Source organism: Ochotona curzoniae, unplaced genomic scaffold, assembly GCF_017591425.1.
Source record: "Ochotona curzoniae isolate NIBS_2020 unplaced genomic scaffold, NIBS_Ocur_1.0 scaffold_4701, whole genome shotgun sequence".
Lineage (NCBI taxonomy): Eukaryota > Metazoa > Chordata > Mammalia > Lagomorpha > Ochotonidae > Ochotona > Ochotona curzoniae.
The window spans coordinates 69,399,022-69,421,154 of NW_024467122.1; the positions used below are offsets into that span (position 1 = coordinate 69,399,022).

General features: G+C 40.2%; 1 protein-coding gene across 11 annotated transcripts in view; it reads right to left on the bottom strand.

Moving 5' to 3' along the window:
• Nucleotides 1-22,133, bottom strand: part of DPP8 (dipeptidyl peptidase 8) — a 59,840-nt gene that overhangs the window by 21,754 nt on the left and 15,953 nt on the right. For 5 of the 11 annotated variants that reach the window (XM_040970183.1, XM_040970182.1, XM_040970186.1 and 2 more), the window contains exons 3-10: nucleotides 17,773-17,946; nucleotides 16,946-17,114; nucleotides 9,661-9,780; nucleotides 8,033-8,161; nucleotides 7,425-7,486; nucleotides 6,647-6,747; nucleotides 5,196-5,373; nucleotides 4,176-4,335 (exon numbers count right to left, since the gene is read on the bottom strand). In XM_040970183.1, the coding sequence (XP_040826117.1) occupies nucleotides 4,176-4,335; nucleotides 5,196-5,373; nucleotides 6,647-6,747; nucleotides 7,425-7,486; nucleotides 8,033-8,161; nucleotides 9,661-9,780; nucleotides 16,946-17,114; nucleotides 17,773-17,946 (1,093 nt within the window). Of the gene's footprint in view, nucleotides 1-4,175; nucleotides 4,336-5,195; nucleotides 5,374-6,646; nucleotides 6,748-7,424; nucleotides 7,487-8,032; nucleotides 8,162-9,660; nucleotides 9,781-11,501; nucleotides 11,515-16,166; nucleotides 16,184-16,945; nucleotides 17,115-17,772; nucleotides 17,947-22,133 lie in introns of all 11 variants that reach the window. The other 6 variants (XM_040970177.1, XM_040970185.1, XM_040970187.1 and 3 more) reach the window with 3 other exon arrangements.

Genomic DNA, 22,133 nt, shown 5'->3' on the forward strand with positions numbered 1-22,133 from the left:
TTGATTAAAGTGCTTGGGTCCCCTGCACCTGTACAGAAAACCTGGAGGAATCTCCTGGTTCCTGGCTTCACCAAGCCACTGCAGCTGTTTAGGCAGTAAACTATGGGTAGATCTTTTTCTCTCTCCCTTGCTGTGTAATTCTGCCTTTCAAAATGAAAAGAAAGAGAAAAAAGAAAGAAAACTAAAAGAAGAAAGATTTTGATTAAAAAAAAAAAAACCTAAGGAACAAATAGAAGTGGGGACTGCCACTGTGGCACAGTGCATTTAGTTGCTGCCTGCAATACCAGCATCCCATATTGGCTATGATTCAAGTCTCAGTTGCTTTTTTTTTTTCTAAAGATTTTCCTTTTATTGAAAAGGCAGATTTATGGAGAGAATGACAAACAAGCCCCAGTTGCTACATTTCTTTTCCCTTTCATTTTTACTTGTTTTTTTTTAAGATTTATTTTTTTTTATTAGAAGATTTACAGAGAGAAGGAGAGACAGAAACATCTACCTTCTGGCTCACTCTGTAACTGGATGCAAAGACCACACCTGAGCTGATCCAATCCCAGGAGCCAGGAGCTTCTTCCGGGTCTCCCATGCAGATGCAGGGTCCCAAGGCCTCAGGTCATCCTCCATTGGTCTCCCAGGCCACAAGCAGGGAGCTTTGATGGGAAATAAAGCAGCCAGGACCTGAATTGGTGGCCAAAAGGGATCCTGGTGCTTGCAAGGGGATTAGTCAACTGAGTCATTGTGCTGGGCTCTCAAATCCCAGCTGCTCCATTTCTGATCCAGCTTGGGCCCAACCATTCATTAAGAGACACCTACATGAAGCTCCTGGATTCACCCGGGCTGAGTTCAAGCCATTCCAGCCACCTGGAATATCTGTCTCTTCCTTTCTCGAACTGCCTTTCAAATAAATAAGACAAATCTTGAGAGAGAGAGAGAGAGAGAGAGAGAGAAGAAGAAGAAGGAAGGAAGGAAGGAAGGGAGGAAAAAGAAAGAAAGAAAGAAAGAAAGAAAGAAAGAAAGAAAGAAAGAAAGAAAGAAAGAAAGAAAGAAAGAAAGAAAGAAAGAAAGAAAGAAAGAAAGAAAGAAAGAAAAAGAGAGAAAAGAAAAGAAAACAAGAAAACAAGAAAAGAAAACAAACAAAAGAGTGAATGTTAACAGATACTAGTTCTTCTTACATACTTCACTTAGGGGCCAGAATTTTAGGTCGTCTCTTATTACTGTTCCCCAAAGTTTGTTTTAGCTAAGCAACTATTAAACACATCTATTCGATCAGTCTATCATTAAACTTAAGAATTTCATAATTGGGCCCGGCGCAATGGCACAGTGGCTTCATACTCGCCTTTCAAATGCCGGGATCCCATAGAGGTACTGGTTCATGTCCTGGCTGCTCCAATTCCCATCCAGCTCCCTGCTTGTGACCTGGGAAAGCAGTCAACGATAACCCTGCACCCACTTGAGTGACACAGAAGAAGCTCCTGGCTCCTGGTTTCTGATTATTTCAGCTCCTGCTATAGTGCCCAGGTGGGGAGTGAATCAACAGATGGAAGATCTTACTCTCTGTCTCTCCTCTTCTCTGCACATTTGATTTTCTAACAAAAATAAATAAAGCCTTTAAAAATTATTGGCAGACCCAGAAGAAACCCTTGGCTTCAGATTGGATTAGCTAGGCTGTTCACTGCAGCCATTTAGGGGGTGAACCAGCAGATTGAAGATCTTTCTGTCTCTCCTTCTCTCTATAAATCTGCCTTTACAATAAAAATAAAACAGATGTTTAAACAGCAGTTTCACATTAGCAGCTAAGCTAGGCTGAGGCTCCAAACGATGCATTTCTACCTTGGACATGTGAGATCTCGATCATTTTAAAATCTCGGCTGGGCCCCAGCATGCTAGACTAAATGGGTCAAATCCTCTCCTAGCTTGTGCCGGGATCCCATATGGGAGCCAGTCAGTTCTAATTCTGGCAGCTCCACTTCCCATCCAGCTTCCTGTTTTTAGCCTGGGAAAGAAGCAGAGGATGACCCAAAGCCTTGGGACCCTGCATCCTCATGGGAGACCTGGAAGAGGCTCCTGGCTCCTGATCAGCTCAGTATCGGCTGTTGTGGCTGCCTGCGGAGTGAATCAATGGATAGAAGATCTTCTCTGTCTCTCCTCCTCTCTGTATATCTAACTTTCCAATAAAAATAAAACACACACAAAAAAACCCCAAAACTAGACTGGGCCTGGCTCAGTGGTTAAAGTCCTTGTCTTGCACATGCTGGGATCCCATATGGGCGCCGGTTTGTATCTTGGCTGTCCACTTCCCATCCAGCTCCCTGCTTGTGGCCTGGGAAAGCAGTTGAGGATGGCTCAACACATTGGACCCTGCACCTGCCTGGGAGACCAGGAAGAAGGTCCTGGCTTTTGGATTCGGATCAGCTCAGCTTCGGCCGATGTGGCTATTTGGGGGGTGAACCAGCAGATGAAAGATTTTTCCCTCTGTGTCTCCTCCTGTCTGTAAATTGGACTTTCAAACAAACAAAAAAAAGAAATTAAAAAAAAATTACACATACACACATACACACAAAAAAACACTAAGTTAAGGAAAGGAGCAGCAATATACACAACATTCAATCAGCTTATCATGATGTAGATCATCATTGCCTAAATCAAAATAATATTTAAAAGGCCAGAATGACTATATAATCAGATTTTAAAATGCACAAAGGACTTCAATAATTTTTCTTCAAAGTATATAAATGAATGTTAGCTACATGAAAATACTGTCAATAAGTTACTTTGCTAGGATGGCTACTGTCAAAAAATCGGAAGATGATAAATACTTTGAAGAAATTAAAAATTTTGTGTATTGCTCTGTGTGTGTGAGAGTGAGAGGAGGTAAAATAATGTAATCTTGGGTCTGGCACCATAGCCTAGCGGATAAGGTCCTCGCCTTGCACACACCAGGATCCTACATTTGTGCTAGTTCTCTATCCAGCTCCCTGCTTCTGGCCTGGGAAAACAGTAAAGGACAACACAAAGCCTTGGGACCCTACACCCTCATGAGAGACCTGGGAGAAGCTCCTGGCTCCTTGCTTCATATGAGCACCACTCCGACCATTATGGCCACTTGGGGAGTGAATCAGTGAATGGAAGATCTTCCTCTCTGTATCTCCTCCTCTTTGTATATCTGCCTTTCTAATAAAAATAAATAAACCTTTAAAAAAATTCTTAAAATTAAATAATGTAAGCATTCTGGGCCTAGTACTGTAGCCTAGTGGCTAAAGTCCTCGCCTTGCACGTGCTTGGACCCCATATGGGCGTCAGTTCATATTCCGGTTGCTCTACTTCCCATCCAGCTCCCTGCTTGTGGCCTGGGAAAGCAGTCGAGGGCAACCCAAAGCCTTGGGACCCTGCACTCACGTGGGAGACCCAGAAAAGGTTCCTGGCTCCTGGCTTCAGATTGGCTTAGCTCCGGCCATTGTGGCCGCTTGGAGAGTGAATCATCAGATGGCAGATCTTCTTCCCTGTCTCTGTTCCTCTCTGTATATTTGACTTTCCAGTTAAAAAAAAAATCATTTAAAATTAATGTAATCATTCTTACTTATGTATCAATGGTATACATAATGGTATACCATTACGAAAAAAATGGTATGGCAGCTTCTCAAAAAAATTAAAGGTATAATCACTTTATGAGCCAGAACTTCCACTCTGGTGCATGTTCAAAAGGACTACAAACTGGGACAGGAATAGTTGTTGCAGACCCATGTGCACAGCAGCCTCACTGACAGCAGCTAAAGCTGGACGCAGCCCCAGGCCCACTGCAGAGCAAGAGACAGCGGAATACACACAGAGAGAATACTGTTTGGCTTTGAGAAGGAAGTGCTGATTTACAAAAAGGGAAAAGCTGTATGACTTAAATAAAAAGCAATCTAAGGAGTGAAGTTCATAGAGCTTTTATGTATATCTGTGTATGTGTAACAATTATATAACAATCTTGAAGTAGTATTTTAAAAAATACAAAATGATATTGATCCAATACGTGTAAACAAATTAAAAGTACATTCAAGGTCAAAGTAGAAAACAAAAGTAATCCCGATACTCACTTACCCACCAGATCATCACACAACATTCTCAACACAACAGTCCCCCTGCCTTCTGCCCCAGCATGTGCTCCTTCTTGTACATATAAAAGGACTTCTTACTTGGGGCAGGCAGGCCACCACTGGATCGTTTATATCTGCTCTCCTTTAAAATGGATGTGATTTTATATAAATGACGGAAACCAGTTTTGCACTCAGAGGCAAAAATAAACTCAATTTCGTCTTCGTGACTTTGGGGAAAAACATGAAAGATGTCATGGATCTGCAAAATGAATAGCTTAATTTACTATAGACATTAATGAAAATACTACATCATTCAATTAAGCTAGAGGAAAAAAGAACGAATTGATAAATCTACTTTGAAATACGAACAACCGTCAGTGCAAGGGTGTGGTACAGTTATGATAATAACTTCTAGCTGCGCCTTTCAGACTTACTTCGTCAAAGGCTTTACCCACTGAGAACTAAACGCTTCCAAATGGAGAAAAACAGAAAAATATGACCTAAAGCTTTTCCTTACTCACAACCTCTTTAATCTTTGAATATGGCATGAGGTTTATTTAATGATACAAATCTTATTACAGAAATGATGAGAACTTTTTTTTAAACTTTTCTTTTCCAAAGAAAAATATTCTAACAACTGAGGGAAAACAGATGTTCATCTGTTTTAGGTGAGTCATATGAAGCCTATATTCACTGAAGGAGTGAGCTGGCTCTATTTCCTTTGTCTCTTATTTTTATACTAAATTGGAAAATCCAAAACTCAACTGAAAACTGGAATGTTTTGGTATAGCTTTTCTTGTTTCAAGGAGGAAGACGCCTTCTTCAGAACTGGGGTCTTCACGTCTTCTCCGAGCACTGACAGGGCTGAGACGACCTGGGTACTCAGCATCTGATGAGAGTACCAGTCAGATGTACTGCTGCCAGTCAGAGGTCAAGTAAATGGCACCTAAAACCCTTCTACTCTGCAATCATCACTCTTAAGACTTGAGATGTGCAAATAAGCAAGTAACATTCATGGACTTCTCTGAACTTGTCAAACTGCCTTGTGATAGTCTGTTTAGTGCTCCATTGGTGTCGGCATTCTGAGGATACACTCAGTCACGGAGGAAGAATGCATACGTTTATCCAGATGTCTGTCGTTTCTTCATAGATGATCAGCGGGGTCACAGAGTCGGGCACTGATTCAATGAGTCTCTGCCTTTCCATGACATCATCTTCCACTGGGATAAATAACTCAGGTGAGATCAGCACAATTTGTAGGCGAGTTTGGGAGCGATCTAGTAGGATGGACCAAGCACTATTTAAACAAATAAAAGAGAAGCACCAGAAATAAATCAAGCTCTCAGAAAACAAACAATCTCCTTTTCCTTTGCATGGCACTCATCTTAGCACAATGAAAAATCTGAGGATTCTTTAAATTCACACAAATAGCTAATTAAAAACATTCTATACTTACTTTAAAAGATTAGGCTTCAACAGTTGTTCAAAATGGTTTTCTTCAAATTTTCAAATTTAAAAAGTTGACATTTATGTGTGGGCTTCTCCCTTTATTTTACCTCTTACCCCAGATACAGGAAAAAAAGAGAGAGAATGTGGAAACAATGGTCTTACCTACTTTCCTCTAGCCCTTGACCCTTTGTGCCCTAATCAACTATGCAAAGATTATCAAAATAAAATAATAATTTAAAAAATTATGTATTTGAGAGGTAGTGCAAGAAAGAGAGGAATACAGAGAAAAAGGCAGATATCTCCTGTTCCTTGGTTTATTCTCCAAATGCCTGCAATAGCCAGGAAAGACGAGGCTGAAGCCAGCAGCCAAGAGTTCAATCCAGGCTGTCTACGTGGGTGGGAGGAACTCAACAACTTCAGTCATGCCAGCTGCTTCCCAGGCTTACACTAACACGAAGCTTGAACTGAGTATAGCAAGGACCTAAGCCTAGGCACTCCCATTTGGGATGTGGACAATCCAAGCGGATCTTAACAACCACCCCAAATTCCTGCCACAAGTGAAACAAATATCACCAAGAATCACAACTGGCTAAGCAACAGAACTGAAATGTACTAGAGTCCAGCATGGTAGCCTAGTGGCTAAAGTCCTCACCTTGAATGCACCGGAATCCCATATGGGCACCAGTTCTAACCCCAGCGGTCCCACTTCCCACCCAGCTCCCTGCCTATGGCCTGAGAAAACAGTCGAGGACGGCCCAAGGCCTTGGGCCCCTGCACCTGTGTGGGAAACCTGGAAGAAGCTCCTGGCTCCTGGCTTCGGATCACCTCGGCTCCAGTTGTTGCCGCCACTTGGAGAGTGAATCAATGGATGGAGGATCTTTCTCTCTGTCTCCTTTCCTCTGTATATCTGACTTTCCCATAAAAATAATAAATCTTAAAAAAAATGAAATGCACTCATGCTGATAAGCTTATACATCTGTAAGTCCACTAAGTTCAGGAAACGTCTCTTGTGCAGAAATAGCTGTACTGCTACTTTACATGTGAACAAAGCTCCAACCAGAACAAACCAGTCCAGGCATTTGGATCCTTAGTTGTAAAAAAGTGACATTTAACATACGCACTATTTTCCGTTTGGAGTCCATCCAGCTCTGGCAATATATTCAACTCCTTCAAACAGAATCTCAAAAGGTTGAATTAGTTCCTTATCTATGACATCTATAATCTATTAAAAAAAAGAAAAAGGACTCTTATGACGTATAAGATTTTGAGAAACAATTAGCTGAGCAGTCTACTTAAATCATATATATATAAGAATATAACACTTTCTCAGGTTTAGATACTTAAAAGGCATGAAGAACATAGTAAAATCAAATTTGGCAAGATCCTAACAAAACAACTTTGCTAGATTCTAAAAGAATAAGCCATGTATTTCCTTATTAAGTAGCAACAACATATTTGAAAATGGTGACTTTCAATAACCAGAACACATTGTATGTTTACTATAAATAATACATGTAATACATAACATATATAATATCAGTTATACAATGAAATACTATATGTCAATAAAAAAAGAAATACCAGTAGCATTAATCCAAGAAGCTAGGCTACATACTTTATAATTACACTTATATGAAGCATCCAGAATAGGCAAATCTATACTAAGTAGATTAGCAGCTGTCTAGTGTTAGGGTTAATGCTAAAGTTGAGAAGCAGTTGGAGGATTTCTCTTTGAAGTGACAAAAATATTCTAAAGTTGATGCTGGTGATAGTCTCACAACTCTAAGAACGTGAAAAGTCATCAGATCAACAACGATCAAAATAAAAAGTGTAGCAAAGACGTCTACCAGACCGGTCAGGAAAATGATACCAAAAGTCAACCTAGTATTTTATACTTACCCTTCCTTCAGCATCAATTAGTATTTCCGACATCTTGAAAGTGACTTTTGGATTTGCTGTGCCTTTAGAGATATAGAAATGAATGGTAGTTTACAGTCAAGATCACTTAAGCTACTTTTGCTAGCTCAATCCTCTACACTTAATTTGGGAATATTAAATATATCAAGGCTTACTGCACAAGAATTAGAACCCTATCTCAAATTTATATTTTTTAATATAGGTGTTAAAAAGTGAAAAAAAAAAGAGCTGAAAAACTTTAAGATAAATATGAAATAAAGTAGGAAAATTCTGTACTATTTTTACAACCAAAATGTTGTAAATAGCAAAATAGGAGAAGTTATGAATTCACTAGGAACAAAGTCAGCTAAGAATCCTCACCTGCTAACGAAGATACATTTTCCACTCACTTGTTGAAGATACTAGTTTTTATAGTCACCAGTTTTACAAAATCTGTCTCTAATTCTAAAACTATTTCAATAGCATGAATGAATAACCCACCCTTTATAAGGATGTCGATGACCAATGTTTCACTGGGCCTTGAGATACTACAGAAACAATCTTATTTGGAAGACGAAAAAGGGCAGTATAAACGGCAGGGAACACAGTACCTGTTTTAGGGTAACGGAACGAATCTGCCCTCCTTGTTTCCAGCAGGGGAGATGTAACATGAATAATTTCCACCTCGGACTCGTCATTTTCTTCATACAAAATTCTAAGAATTTTACCACCATTAGGAGCTTAAAAGGGATTTAGATATTGAAAATTTAGAATTATTGCAGACAGTAATCCTAACTGTCCATGATTTCCAACACAGAATTTTTACTTGGGAAAATAATTCATGTATAAAATATGTCATTTTCTATGTATAAAAACATCCTCATTTTTGCATAGTAAAATGAGTTATAATAAAACTTCTACTAATTAAAGACTATTCCTTTTAGAAAGTGAAAAAGAAAACTGAAGGTAGCATGCATAAACATTTTTAAAACAGGGAAAAACATTTCGAAGGAATTTCCTCTGTACACCTTAAAATGATTTTACTTACTTATCAACTATAAAAATGTTATTTAAATGCATTTCAATTATTTTGAGTGGTTTCTCTGGCATGTCAAAATATTGTCCTAACAAATACAATTATGGCAAAAAAAATCTCATCTTAAAATAAAATATAGAGATCTGAGAGGTAGCTTTAAAAAATTTTTTTTTCATGATTCCTTAAAGAAGGCTACAGATCGGGCCCAGCGGTGTGGCCTAGTGGCTAAAGTCCTTACCCTGAACGCCCCAGGATCCCATATGGGCGCCAGTTCTAATCCCGGCAGCCCTGCTTCCCATCCAGCTCCCTGCTTGTGGCCTGGGAAAACAGTCAAGGGCGGGCCAAAGCTTTGGGACCCTGCGCCCGTGTGGGAGACCCGGAAGTGGTTCCTGGTTCCTGGCTTTGGATCGGAGCAGCACCTGCCGTGCGGCTTACTTTGGGAGTGAATCATCAGAGGGAAGATCTTCCTCTCTGTCTTTCCTCCTCTCTGTATATCTGACTTTATAATCATTTGTAATCATTTTTATTACAAAGTCTTTAAAAAAAAAGACTTTAAAAATCTTAAAAAAAAAAAAAGAAGGCTACAGATCATTAGCTACAAACTGTTACTGAATAATGGAATCTGTTGATTGTTCATACCCAACATTAAAAAAATACAATAAACAAAATAATAATACTATTGGGTATACTAATACAAGCATAAATATTGCTTCATGAAACTTGTTTTATCTGTACATATGTGTACAATGTATTAGGCCACTGTTTAATTGGATCATGGTCAAGAAATCTGAAAGCCACTGCTCTGGGGGGTTTTTGGGCAAGGAGAGTTCACCCGGGAAAAGCAGCTTGTTCCTGCCTTTTCTTATCAAGTCATATGGTAATTAGCACCTGCACATCCATTCTAGTCAATCATTCATTTTTATGACAACTTACTGAGCTGTGGTATTTTCTATGTTCCCACAATATTGCCAGCATCATAGATAACTTCTAGGTGAAAATTTAGCAAACAGAATTTAGGGAACTGAGGCATAATTATTTTTACTAGAATTCTATATGGTTGACATATCATCTGTATGCTCTAAATAGATAGTAGTAGGATCTAATCTTCACTTTAGAATTCCTATTCAAGATTTAATATTTGTAGATGTGACTGAGAGTTAGATCTTATAATACCTTAATCGACCTGCAAGATATTAGTTTGACCCTTCTTACTTGCTTCAGCTTCTGGACACCACCAGTAGCCAGAGTATCTATCAAACTCCTCTTGAAGAACAAAGGTGGCAACCCCAGCAGATCTGGGATCCTCCTCCATGTTGGCTAGCTCTAGACAAATATAAAACACAAAATTATTAGAAAGTTCTGGGTTCTTTTGAACGTACAAAGCAAAATGGTTCATCTTATTTTGAAAGCTGGAATCTGGTAGCTCTCTCTGGAACCAATGGACTGAATTTAGATGTAGGCTCTTTCTTCAACCTACTGTCTGACCTTCAGCCAATTGCCCACTGGCACTCCACTGCAGTATCCGATTTTACGGGAGTAAGAGCTTCCTTTGTAAGGGTGCTATGACACCTTAGTTAATTCATATAAAACATTTAGAACAGAGCCTGGTCCCCAGTACATGCTCCATCAATGTCATTTACTATTTCCCCAATGAGCTAGAATCACAGAAGAAAATTCATGTGAAGGATTAATAGTGATTTGTAGTGCTCCTATACAGGGTATCTTTAGACCTAGAATGGATCTTACAGATCACATAATCCAACCACTCCTCCTGCCTCCCATTCAACCAGAGGGGGCTAACCTTTATCTATCTAATCCTCAGATTTACAACACACACTTTAAAAGGAATTTTAGTTCAAAGAATAAATCACACACAAAAAGAAAGAAATCACAAAGCCCTAATTATGTAACACATTATGTGCAGAAAATATTTATAACATACTTGAACAAAAAAGAACTCACATAACTACGCAGTACATGCATAGTGATCACATTTACAAAAGTATCACACAAATATATACTTATACATTAAAATATTTATCTATTTGAAAGGCAGAGTTACACAGGGAGAGGGAAGAAGGGTCAGAGAGAGAATCATCTGCTGGTTCACTTCCCAAATGGCTGCAATGGCAGGGACTAGGCCATACTGAAGTCAGGAACTAGGAGCTTCTTCTAGGTCTCCCATGTGGGTGCAGGGGCCCAAGAACTTGGCTCATCTTCTATTGCTTCTCCCAGACCACTAGCTGGGAGCTGGATTGGAAGAGGAACAGCAAGAACACAAACTCCTACCCATGTGGGATGCTGGCATCATAAGCTTAACCTGCTACATTATAATGTTGGCCCCACAAATAAGTAAACATCTAAAATATATAAATATATAAATATATATATATATAAAATTTTATTTACTTGAAGTCACAGTTATAGAAAGAGGGAGATAGACAGAGACAGTCTGTTTACTGGTTTACCCAAGGTGCTTATGCTTATAGTGGTCAGGGTTAGGCTAGTCTAAAGCCAGGAGCCAGGAGCTTCATTTGGATCTCAGCACATGGATGGCAGGGGCCCAAATACCTGGGCACCTTCTGCTGCTCTTATCCAAGATATTAGCAGGAAGCTGGGCCTGAACTGGCACCCACATGGAATGCAGGCATTGTGGGTAGCAGCTTTACCTGCCATACTATAATGCCATAAAAATATTTTTAAAAAGTATTGAGCGGCAGGTGCTCGGTATGGCAGTTAAGTTGCTGCATGGGATGGCTGTGTCCCCTAAGCATCTGGCTCCTCCACTTCTGACCCATATGTCATCCAACAGAAGATCTGGATTGAGTTCTAGGCTCCTGTTTTCAACCTGACCCAGTTCTGGCTGTTGTAATTTTGGGAAATAAACTAGAAATGGAAGATTCCTTTCTGCTGTTCAAATAAACATACTGTCATTTGCAAGATTTTATAAGATTTTTAAAACAGCTTTATAACTGACAAAATTTAAGTGAACCATTTATTTTTCAAAAGTTCATATATTATTGGACTACATCTCATCAAGGCACACATTCCCAATTTCTAAGAATGTTTCTTCCCACTTCTTTCTAGCCAGTGCCCACTGCTGCCCTAGAAGCAGTCACTGATCGGATTTCTGATCAATTTCATATAAGTGATCCATTTTATATAAGTGAAACCATACGGTATATATACTAAGTATCTGGCTTCCTTTTGAGATTCATCCATGTTGTTGTATGTAATTCATTCCTGTTATATTAAGTAACATTCCACTTATACCATAATTGTTTTTTTTAATTCAATTTAAAATTTATTTTTATTTATAGAGAGACAGAGATCTTCATCTCATGGTTTATCCCCCAAATGTCTGCAGCAGCCAGAGTGAGGCCAGACTGAGGAGAAAGCCAAATTCCACCTAGGTTTCCCACAGGGACTGCAGGAACCCAACTACTTGAGCTATCACCTGCCTCCTCTTAGTGTGTGCTCTAGTGGGAGGCTGGAATAGGAATTGGAGGGATTCAGATTCAGGTACTCTGATACAGGCTGCACATTCTCCAAGAGGCTTTCCAACCACTGTGACAAATACCTGTCCCTCATTTATATTAGTTATCATTATTATTTTTTAAGATTTATTTATATGAAAGTCAGAATTACAGAAAAAGAAGAAGAGATAGAGACACATGCCTGTAATGCTGGCATCCTGTATAGCGACTGGCTGAAGTCTAGGCTGCTCCATTTCTGATCTAGTTCCCTGCTAATGTGCCTGGGAAAGCAGTGGAGGATGGCCCGAGTTCTTGGGCCTCTGCATCCAGGTAGGAGATCTGGAAGAAGCTCCTGGTTCCTGGCTTTGGTCTGGCCCAGACCCAGCCACTGCAGCCATTTGGGGACTGAACTGGTGGATGGATAGAAGATCTCTCCATCTCTCTCTAACTCTGTCTTTCAAATAAATGAAAGAAAGAGAGAGAAGAGAAGAGAAGAGAAGAGAAGAGAAGAGAAGAGAAGAGAAGAGAAGAGAAGAGAAGGCAGAAAGAGAGAGAGAAAAAAATCTATCCATTGCTTCATTCTTCAAATAGTCCTAATGCCAGGAGCCTGCCTGTAACTCCCTTTATGTCTCCCCCATGGCTGTCAGCAGCACAAGCACAGGGCCATCTGCTTTTCCAGGTGCATCAGCAGGGAGCTAGATTAGAAGTACAGAGGCAGGACTTGAGCAGGAAGACATCTGGGATGTTGCTGTCACAAGTGGCACAACCTCTGTGCCACAGCATCAACTCTTTGTAAATGGACATTTGGATTGCTTTCAGTATTTGGTTACTAGGAATAAAGATGAACATTTTGTATAATAATTTTTACAGTCATATTTTCATTTCTCTTGAATAAATACTTGGAAGCTAAAAGGCTAGGTAGTATAAGAAACTGACAATTTCCCAGTTCCTAACTTTGGTCTGACCCAGCTCCAGCTATTGCAGGCAAGTATAAAGTGAACCAACAGATAGAAAAACTGTCTTTCAAATAATAGAAACAAATAAAATATTAATAAAGAACTGCCAAACAATTCCCTAAGCACTGTATTTACCTTTTTTTTTTTTAAAGAAAAAAGATTTATTTTTATTTGAAATGCAAATTTTAGAGAGGAAATAAAGAGAAGGTCTTCCATCTGCACTCCCCAAATAGCCACCAAGGCCAGAGCTGAGTTGATATGAATCTGGGATCCAGGAGCTTCTTCCTAGTCTCCCGCTTGGGTATAAGCTTCCTAGGATCTGGGCCGTTTCTGTTGCATTTCCAGGCCACAGACCTGGATCAGAAGTGGAGCAGCTGGGACATGAACTGGTGCTCATATGGGATGCTGGTGCCACAGGGTAGAGGATTATTTTGCTGTGCCAACTACAATCAGCAATATATTAAAGTTGTTCTCCAACACTTGCTATTCTCAATCATCCTTACTAATCTAGTGGGTGTGTAGTAATATCTTGTAGAGGTTTTAACTTTATAAACAAGTTTAATTTAATATTTTTGCTTATCTATATTTTCTGACATGGATATGCAGTGTCAATCACTAATCCCTTACTGCATAATTTTGAGTCCAGAAGTATTTGGAATGCAGAATTTTGTGGATTTTCCACATATCAAACAACTACTATATATTAAGTAACATTTTCAACAAGGTAGCCAAATACTCCGAAATCAAATACACTGATACTTGCTTCAGCAAGTTTAGTAACAGGCAAACTAAGTGGGATTAAGATTATAAATAACCTCAGGTCAGTTCAGGTCAGTTCAGGTCAGGGTTAGCTACCAAGCAAGTTTTAGCACTAATTTAGTGCAAACCAGGCTCAGTTTTCAGAGCTTTTTGAGTTTTGGGATTAAGGATAGAGCCAAGATTCACGTTAATGTTTGTTAGTACTTTCAGTTACTACAGTATCAATCCCTACACTAACATGTATTTTGTAGTCCTTTAGAATATGAGGATAGAATCTATTTGTATTTCTATCACTTATTACATAACTTAGTTATTAAGAACTGTTTTTTTTTAAATGAATGAATAATAACATTTTGTCCTCACAGTAACTCACCTGAGAGTAGAGATTGATATTTAATTTTTCTGGAATTTCTCTATCACGTGAGGCAGCAATAAATATCTGTACATGCTGTCAAAACTCATTTTCTAATGTGAACTTTTGCTTGGAAACTTCATATTGTGAGTAAATAGAGAGTAAGTTGATGATGATTATTTCCTAGGTATCTGTCTAGCTAAACAAATGCTTACATGGCATTTATTTTAGGCACTAAACACTTCACAACTATTAACTCATTAAAGCCTTATAAATAACCCTAGGTGGGTGTGCTATTAATTAGCATGTTTATAGAAACAGAAATTAAGAGACATATGAAACAACCTGCTCAAGGCCAAAGAGTTAATAAATGGTAGCCATGGGAGTTCAATTCACATAGTCTGCTTTTATATGACTCTGCGTTCTCTATCTTTATTCCTAGCCACCATATGAATTCTGAAAATAATAAATGTACAACATGCGTACATTCATGGGAAAGAACAGCATAAAAACACAATTACATCCTGCAGGGTTCCAATGTTTTCTACTCTAAATTCAGCCAGTGGTTGCAAATTCTATATAGAAAATTTTACAGAAAAAAAAAAAAAGACTTAAAAGCTTCCTTAATTCAGACAAGTTATGTCAGAGTCTTGCAATTTCAGCCTCAAGGACAATAATTGGTACACATGAGTGCTCAGTGTTTACTGAAAGCATAAGAAAACTAGGATTTCCAATACAGATTAACCACCAACCTAACCTTCCTATTGCTAGTGGCTATTCTCGTTTCCTGACTTCAAAAAGAGATTCCTTAAACACAAAAACCTGTACTTATGTTTTTAAGATTTAATTATTGGAGCCAGTCCACGTCCTGGTAGCTCAATTCTGGGCACTGCAGCTACTTGGGGAATTAACCAGGGGATGGAAGATATTTCTTTTTGTCTCTCCTTCTCTCTGTAAATATGTCTTTCCAGTAAAAGTAAGTAAATCTTAAAATACTGCAAGGCGATAAAATGGCAGAGGGCTATGAATGTGCATGCCTATTGTAGTATACTTCACTTGTGGTCAGTTTTGCTTTCTGGAACTTTCTGGAATCCTTCTTGACTATATATTTTTGATATGAAGTTAGCTGAATCCAGGAATGCAGAACCTGCAGATATGAATGGTAAACTCTACCTGCCACAGGGCCAGGCGCACTGGGACACAATTTCTGCTGGCTAATTTAATAGAACAAATAGATTGTCTTGGTCCTCTTCCTGCCAACATAAACTGTACAGGAGAAGGCATCAACAACACTGATTATCCTCACAATGGAAAGTATCTGTTAGAGTAATTTAAATTTAACAAAGTGTTAGCTAGCAAAGTTTTCTGAACTGCTTTGGCACATAGTGATCAGGTTTTCAAAATTTTTTATAGGAGTTATTATCTCTTCTACGTTTTTGGATTTTGGCTTTTACTCTTTTGGTATATTTCTTAGCTAAATGGAGAAAAACTCCACAGCAGATTCTGTGTAACTTTGTTTTCCTATTTAGAGCCTATCTGTTAACACCCTTAAAGAATATTGGTAATTAATTGTAACTAGTGATTACAGAAGGGATGATAATTAGAGAAGATAATCAATAAGTGAGCTTTGCATCAGATTAACCAAAGCTGCAAAAGTTGAATAAATGAATTTTCAGAGTTAGCACCCTTCATTGGGAAGCTGAATCTTAAATACTGTTTCACATGTTGAAAAAGCAAAACAGCATTTCTCATATTTCACTTCTAATCTTTACAAAACATTCATATTTCTCTTCTTGAGCAGCCCTGAGTAGTCTTATTATCACCACTTACATGAAAATTAAATATTTCTACAATACATGTAGTTCCACAATGTTGTGCTTTTCTTATTATAACAATTGCTAAATAGGCTCTTTAAAATGGGAAGATAAAATTTCACAGTCTCTTACAGTATAATTGGTTCTTCTGGTTTGCTTCCCCAAAGCAAGACTATTGTTTTAAAAACGAAAGTTTTATTTAATTAAAAAAAATTATTTATTTGAAAGGCAAAATGACAGAGAAAGAGGAAATGACAGCAGAGTGTGTGCGGGGGATAGTCTATCTACTTGCTCACTCCTCAAATGCCCGCAGCTGCTGGGGATGGACAGGCTGAAGCCCGGGGCCAGGAACTAAGGTACCTGCATTATCTTCTGCTGTCCTTTCAGGTGTGTTAACACAAAGCTGGACTGGAAGCAGAGGAGCTGGGACCGAAACAGCACTCCAATATGGAATTCAGGGATCATAAGTGGTGGCTTTACCTGTCCCCTAAAATCTAATTTTAATGAAATCAGTACTAGGCAGAATTCTGGCAGCCTTATTACGCTAAAGGGACATAAAGGGAGTCATGCCAAAAAGGCTAGTGCTGCACTGTCTCCAACCAACAAAAGGACAAGGCAGGATGACACAGATGGCATACATGAGTTATCCTCTGTGCTTTTCCCTATTTTTTAAATTCTGAAAACTTAAAGTGTCACCATCATTCAGTATATTTCAATTTCAAAGGACAGGCAGAAACAAGCTGAATTGTAAAAATGCTTAACAGGGCTCAGCGTGATAGCGTTAACGGTTAAGGTCCTCGCCTTGAATGCGTCCAGGATCCCATATGGGCGCCGGTTCTACTCCCGGCAGCTCCACTTCCCATGCAGCTCCCTGCTTGTGGCCTGGGAAGGCAGTCGAGGACAGCCCAAAGCCTTGGGACCCTGCACCCATATGGGAGACCCGGAAAGAAGTTCCTGGATCCTGGCTTTGGATTGGCGTAGTACCGGCTGTTGCGGCTGCTTGGGGAGTAAATAATCAGAGGGAAGATCCTCTCTGTCTCTTCTCTCTGTAATCTGCCTTTCCAATAAAACAAATAAATCTTTAAAAAAAAATGCTTTCAACAGACACAGAACGCTAGAACTACATCTTACCGTTGTGCACGTAGGTAAGCCTTCTTTCTTCTCTGGTTACAATGTTAGATATCCAAATATCATTGCTATGTATAAAAGCAATCCAGTCTGGGTCAGCAGGGCACAATTTGGGATCCATTCGTATGTTGGGACAACTAGTTTCCACTAAATTGGGCCGTAAAGGTTGTTGCTAGGAAAGTAAACACTATATTAAAACAGCGTCAGGCTTACACAGATGCACTGCTTGTTAGCAAGCCCACTTACATAGAGGGACTTGTTTTTTACTATCAAAGAAAAAGCTAAGGGTTATAGGAAATGAAACAGACAACAGAATGGCACTTCATAAACACTGCTGTTTAATAGAGCAATTATTTGTTAATTATTAATTAATTGAATATTAAATTCCTTAAATTTATCAATATCATAAAAATGTAATGGGAACCAGCATCATCACAATTCTATCATAATAGTTCCAATAACACATAAAGAATCACTTAGAGTAAAACCAAACACACAACATCATTTATGAACACAATGTAGTTTTCAAGGAAACGAAAATGAACAATAACTTCCAAAATTTCCCTCAATTCTCACAGAAAATGGAACTGATGCTCTTCTTAAATACTAAGTGTTTTTAACATTTCAAAGTTATATTTTAACACCCCTGGAAAAATTAACTCTTAAAAAATCAACAACATCCATTTTCTTTTCATTGCTACTCTTTTTTCCTGTGGCTACACTGAAGTTTCTGATGTTTGTTGTTGTTGTTGTTGTTAATCTTGCTGATTTAGGTGGAAATAACTTTCAGGATGCCCAAATAGATTGAACAAGCAGTAATTCCAACTTACAGTAAATCCCTGTGGCCCTCCGTCTTTCACATGATAGATTCCACTACCAGCTTGAAACAGAAAGGTTCCACTTCCTTGGTGGTAGTCATAAGAAGCAATTCCAACTGTCCCAATGCGCTTTCTTTCTCTTAATAATTCCTCTTCTCGAGAATACATTCCGTAGTCCAATGTTGCCTAAAACCAAAGTAAAAGTCACCCTCTCCACTCATGAAAATGTGCCTTTATTTTTTTTCAAGATTATTTATTTATTTTTATTGGAAAGGCAGATAAACAAAGAGGAGGAGAGACAGAAGAAGATCTTCTGACTGATGGTTCACTCCCCAAGCGGATGCAATGGCTGGAGCTGAGCCAATCCGAAGCCAGGAGCCAGGGACCTCCTCCAGATCTCCCACATGGGTGCAGGGTCCCAAGGCTTTGGGCCGTCCTCGACTGTCCTTCCAGGCCACAAGCAGGGAGCTGGATGGGAAGCGGGGCCTCTGGGATTAGAACTGGCACCCATATGGGATCCCGGGCATGCAAGTTGAAGACTTTAACCACTACAGTATCATGCTGGGCCTGTGCCTTTTGTTTTCAACACTGAAACCCTCACATCTCCACACTTATTAAGTGTACAGTTTGAGTGACACCAAATTTTCCAGCAACTTCAGGCAGATTAATTTCAAGAAGTCTATTGAAATATTTCCTGATTCAAATTCTTTAAATGATTATTACCAGATATGCACAGTTAACAGCATCTTTGAAATCAAATGGTTTAAGTCCAGGTTTTGCTTCTTCACTGGACATCTGAAGCTGGATAATTGATTTTCTTTATTCGAAAGGCAAATTTGGAGCGAGAAGGAGAAGTGTGTGGGGGGAGAGGATAAAGGGAGAAGGGGAAAGGATGAGAGGGGAAAGAAGAGGAAGAAATGTGGGGAGAGGGGATAAGAAGTGCTGTGAGAGGGGAGAGGGAGAGAGGTGGAGGGAGGGAAGAAAGAGGGAGGGAAAGGAGGGGAGAGATGGGGAGTAAGGAAGAAGAAAAAAAGGAGAAAGAGAGAGAGGGAAAGAAAGATGAGGGCGGGTGGGAGAGGGGAAAAGACAGAGACACAGAGGTAGAGACAGGTATTCCATCCACTAGCTCATCCCTGAAATGGCCAAAATGGCCAGGGCTGGGCCAGCAGGAAGCTTTACCACCCTCTCCCTTGCTGGTACAAGGGCCCAAGCACCTGGTCAGCTGCTGCTTTCCTAAGCACATGAGCAGGGAGCTGGATTGCAAGCAGAGCATCTGGGGCCCCAACTAGTGCCCTTGGCATTCTTTTGGGATGCTGGCATTGCAGGACATGACTTAATCTAGTACACCACAATACAGGCCCCAGTTCAATTTTCTGAAGGCAATTTCCTAATTTTTAGAATAGTAATAAATTATGTCAGCCTTGTGAAGATTAATTTATATGTGAATACGTAAAGTGTTGAACTCAACGACTGGCACAGAGTATGCCAGCTATTACTAGTGCCTTTTTACTGCAGCTTCCCAACTCCTCTGCTGACACACTAGTCTGCCTGCTCACATCAATGACGGAGAACCCAATGTGTGATTTTCTCTTCCACTGGCTTTCACCTATTCTGACCTCCTTCTTCTCCCCCCTAAAAGGCTGCTTTTCTTTCTAGACACTCAATTTTTATTTATACCCCCAAATCTTAGCTCAAATTGAACACCTGCCAGAAGTTTCCTGATCCATTCTGGCACACAGTGGTCTCTTGTTTCCAATGTCAGGATATGTGCTGCCGAGGCAGGCACTAGCGGTCTCTTCTTCAAAGCGTTTTTTGTCTGTCTGTTTGTTAATATTACCATTTTACTTGAAAGGCAAAAAGACAGAGACAGAGGTTTTCCATCCACTGGTTTACCCCCAAATGCTCCAAAACCTCTGGGGCTGGGCCAGACTGAATGTAGGAGCCTGGAACTCTATCTGGGTGTCCTATGTGGGTGGCAGGGACCTAATCACTCGGGCATCACCTTTCACTTCCCAGCTGGATCAAAAGCCAAATGAGGACTCACCCAGGCACTGTGATTTGGCATATTGGAGTCCCAAGGAGCATCTTTAATTGTTGCACCACAATGTGTGTTCCCTCTGCCTGTGCTGAGTGTATTTAAAAAGCTTTCCATCATTATCCACCTACCTACCTACTGCTCTGAGAGGCAGAAAGACACAGAGATAAACAGACATAGAGACTGCAGTCTGCTCCCCAGATGCTTGCAATGGGCTGGTGCCTGGCTAGGGCCACAGCCAGGAGCCACAGACTCAGTCTGGGTCTCCTGCAAGAGTGGAGTGAACTCATTTCTTTGAGTTGTGATCTGCATGGGCAGGAACCGGGAGCCGGGATCAGGACTGGAACTTGGGTGCTCTGACACAAGGGGCAGGCACTCCAACTGCTTGGCTCAACACCTGCTCCCCATGGCAGTATCTGCTTTTGCATTTTTTAGTGTATTTCCTAAAAACAAAACAAAACAAAACACCTTGTGAGTAAAACCTACATCCTATCACTTTCCTACAAACAATGTATCTGTCATAATCATTCTCAAAGACCTTTTTAAGTTTAATTGTAGCTAATCACTGAGAATGAAGAGGGACTTTCCCAAGACAAATAACAAAAACAAATACTTATATTTTAAGGGGAGGATCCAGCATGGTAGCCTAGTGCCTAAAGTCCTTGCCTTGCACACAGGATCCCATATGGGCACCAGTTCTAACTCTGGTAGCCCCACTTCCCATCCAGCCTCCTACTTGCGGCCTGGGAAAGCAGCCAAGGATGGCCCAAAGACTTGAGACCATGTACCCATGTGGGAGACCTGGAAGAGGCTCCAGGCTTCGGATCAGCTCAGGTCTGGCTTTTGCGGTCACTTGGGGAGTGAAATCAGTGGATGGAAGATCTTTCTCTGTCTCTTCTTCTCTCTGTACATCTGACTTTCCAGCAAAAATAAATAAATCTTAAAAATAAAATAATGATACATTCTGGGCCCAGCATGGTAGCCTAGTGGCTAAAGTCCTTGTCTTACATGTGCAGAAATCCCATATGGATGTTGGTTCGTATCTTGGATGCTCCACTTCCCTTCCAGCTCCTGTTTATGGCTTGGGAAAGCAGTTGAGGACGGCCCAAAGCCTTGGGACCTGGTACCCACATGGGAGACCCAAAAGAAACTCCTGGCTCCTGGATTCGGATGGGCTCAGCTCCAGCCGTTGTAGCTACTTCAGAGTGAAGCAGTGAGAAGAGCTTTTTCTCTATCTCTCCTTTTTTTCCATAAACCTGCCTTTCCAATGGGAAAAAAAAAATCTTTGAAACAAAAATGCTACATTCCATTTATCTGAAAGGCACAGTTACAGAGTTACAGTGTAACAGAGGGAGAAAAGACAGAATAAAATCTTTCAACTTCTGGTTCGTTCTTAAAAATGGTACCAACATCTAAAGCTAAGTCAGAATGAAGCAGGAGCCCAGACCTTCCTCTGGGTCTCCCACGTGATTGCAGGCGTCCAGGCACTTTGACCCTTCCACTCTTTTTCCCAGGCCATTAACAGGGAGCTGGATTACAAGCTCATCAGCTGGGACTTGAAGCGGTGCCCATATGGGATACTGGTGTACAGGTTGCGGCTTTATTCACTACTCCACAACACCGGCTCCTCTAGCTTGTTCCTAATACAGGTCATCCTGGGAGACAGCAGGTAAATGCTCAAGTAGCTGAATTCCTACCAGTCATGTGAGAGACCTAAATTATGTTTCTGGCTCTTGGCTTCAGCACTGGCTTATCCCCAACCACTGAGAGCATTTGGGACTTACAGTAATGCATGAGAGCACACGCTCTGCTTTTCAAAGCAAGCAAGAAAGCAAGAAAGAAAGAAAGAAAGGAAGAAAAAGATTTTACATTGTGTGTCATTCTGGGCTCAGAGCTATAGCTCAGTGGCTAAATCCTTGCTTTGCAAGCATCAGGATCCCATATCAGTGTTGGCTTGTGTCCCAGATGCTCTTCTTCGCATCCAACTCCCTGCTTGTGGCCTGGGAAAGCAGTAGAGGCTGGTCTAAGCCCTTGGGACCCTGTTCCTATGTGCAAGACCTGAAACAGGCTCCTGGCTTTGGATTGCCTAGGTTCCAGCCATTGAGCCAACCTGGGGAATGAACCAGCAGATGGATGATTTTTCTCTCTGTCTCTCCTTTTGTCTCTACCTTTCCAAGAAAAATAAATCATAAGTAAATAAATAAATAGTGTGTCATTCTGAGTAGCATGATAAAGTATGCTTTTCCAAGAATCATTCCTTTGTCTATGCTGCTCATTAGTCACATAGGACCACCTCAACTACCAGATCAACTGTAGCAAATATCACAGATGTTGCGTG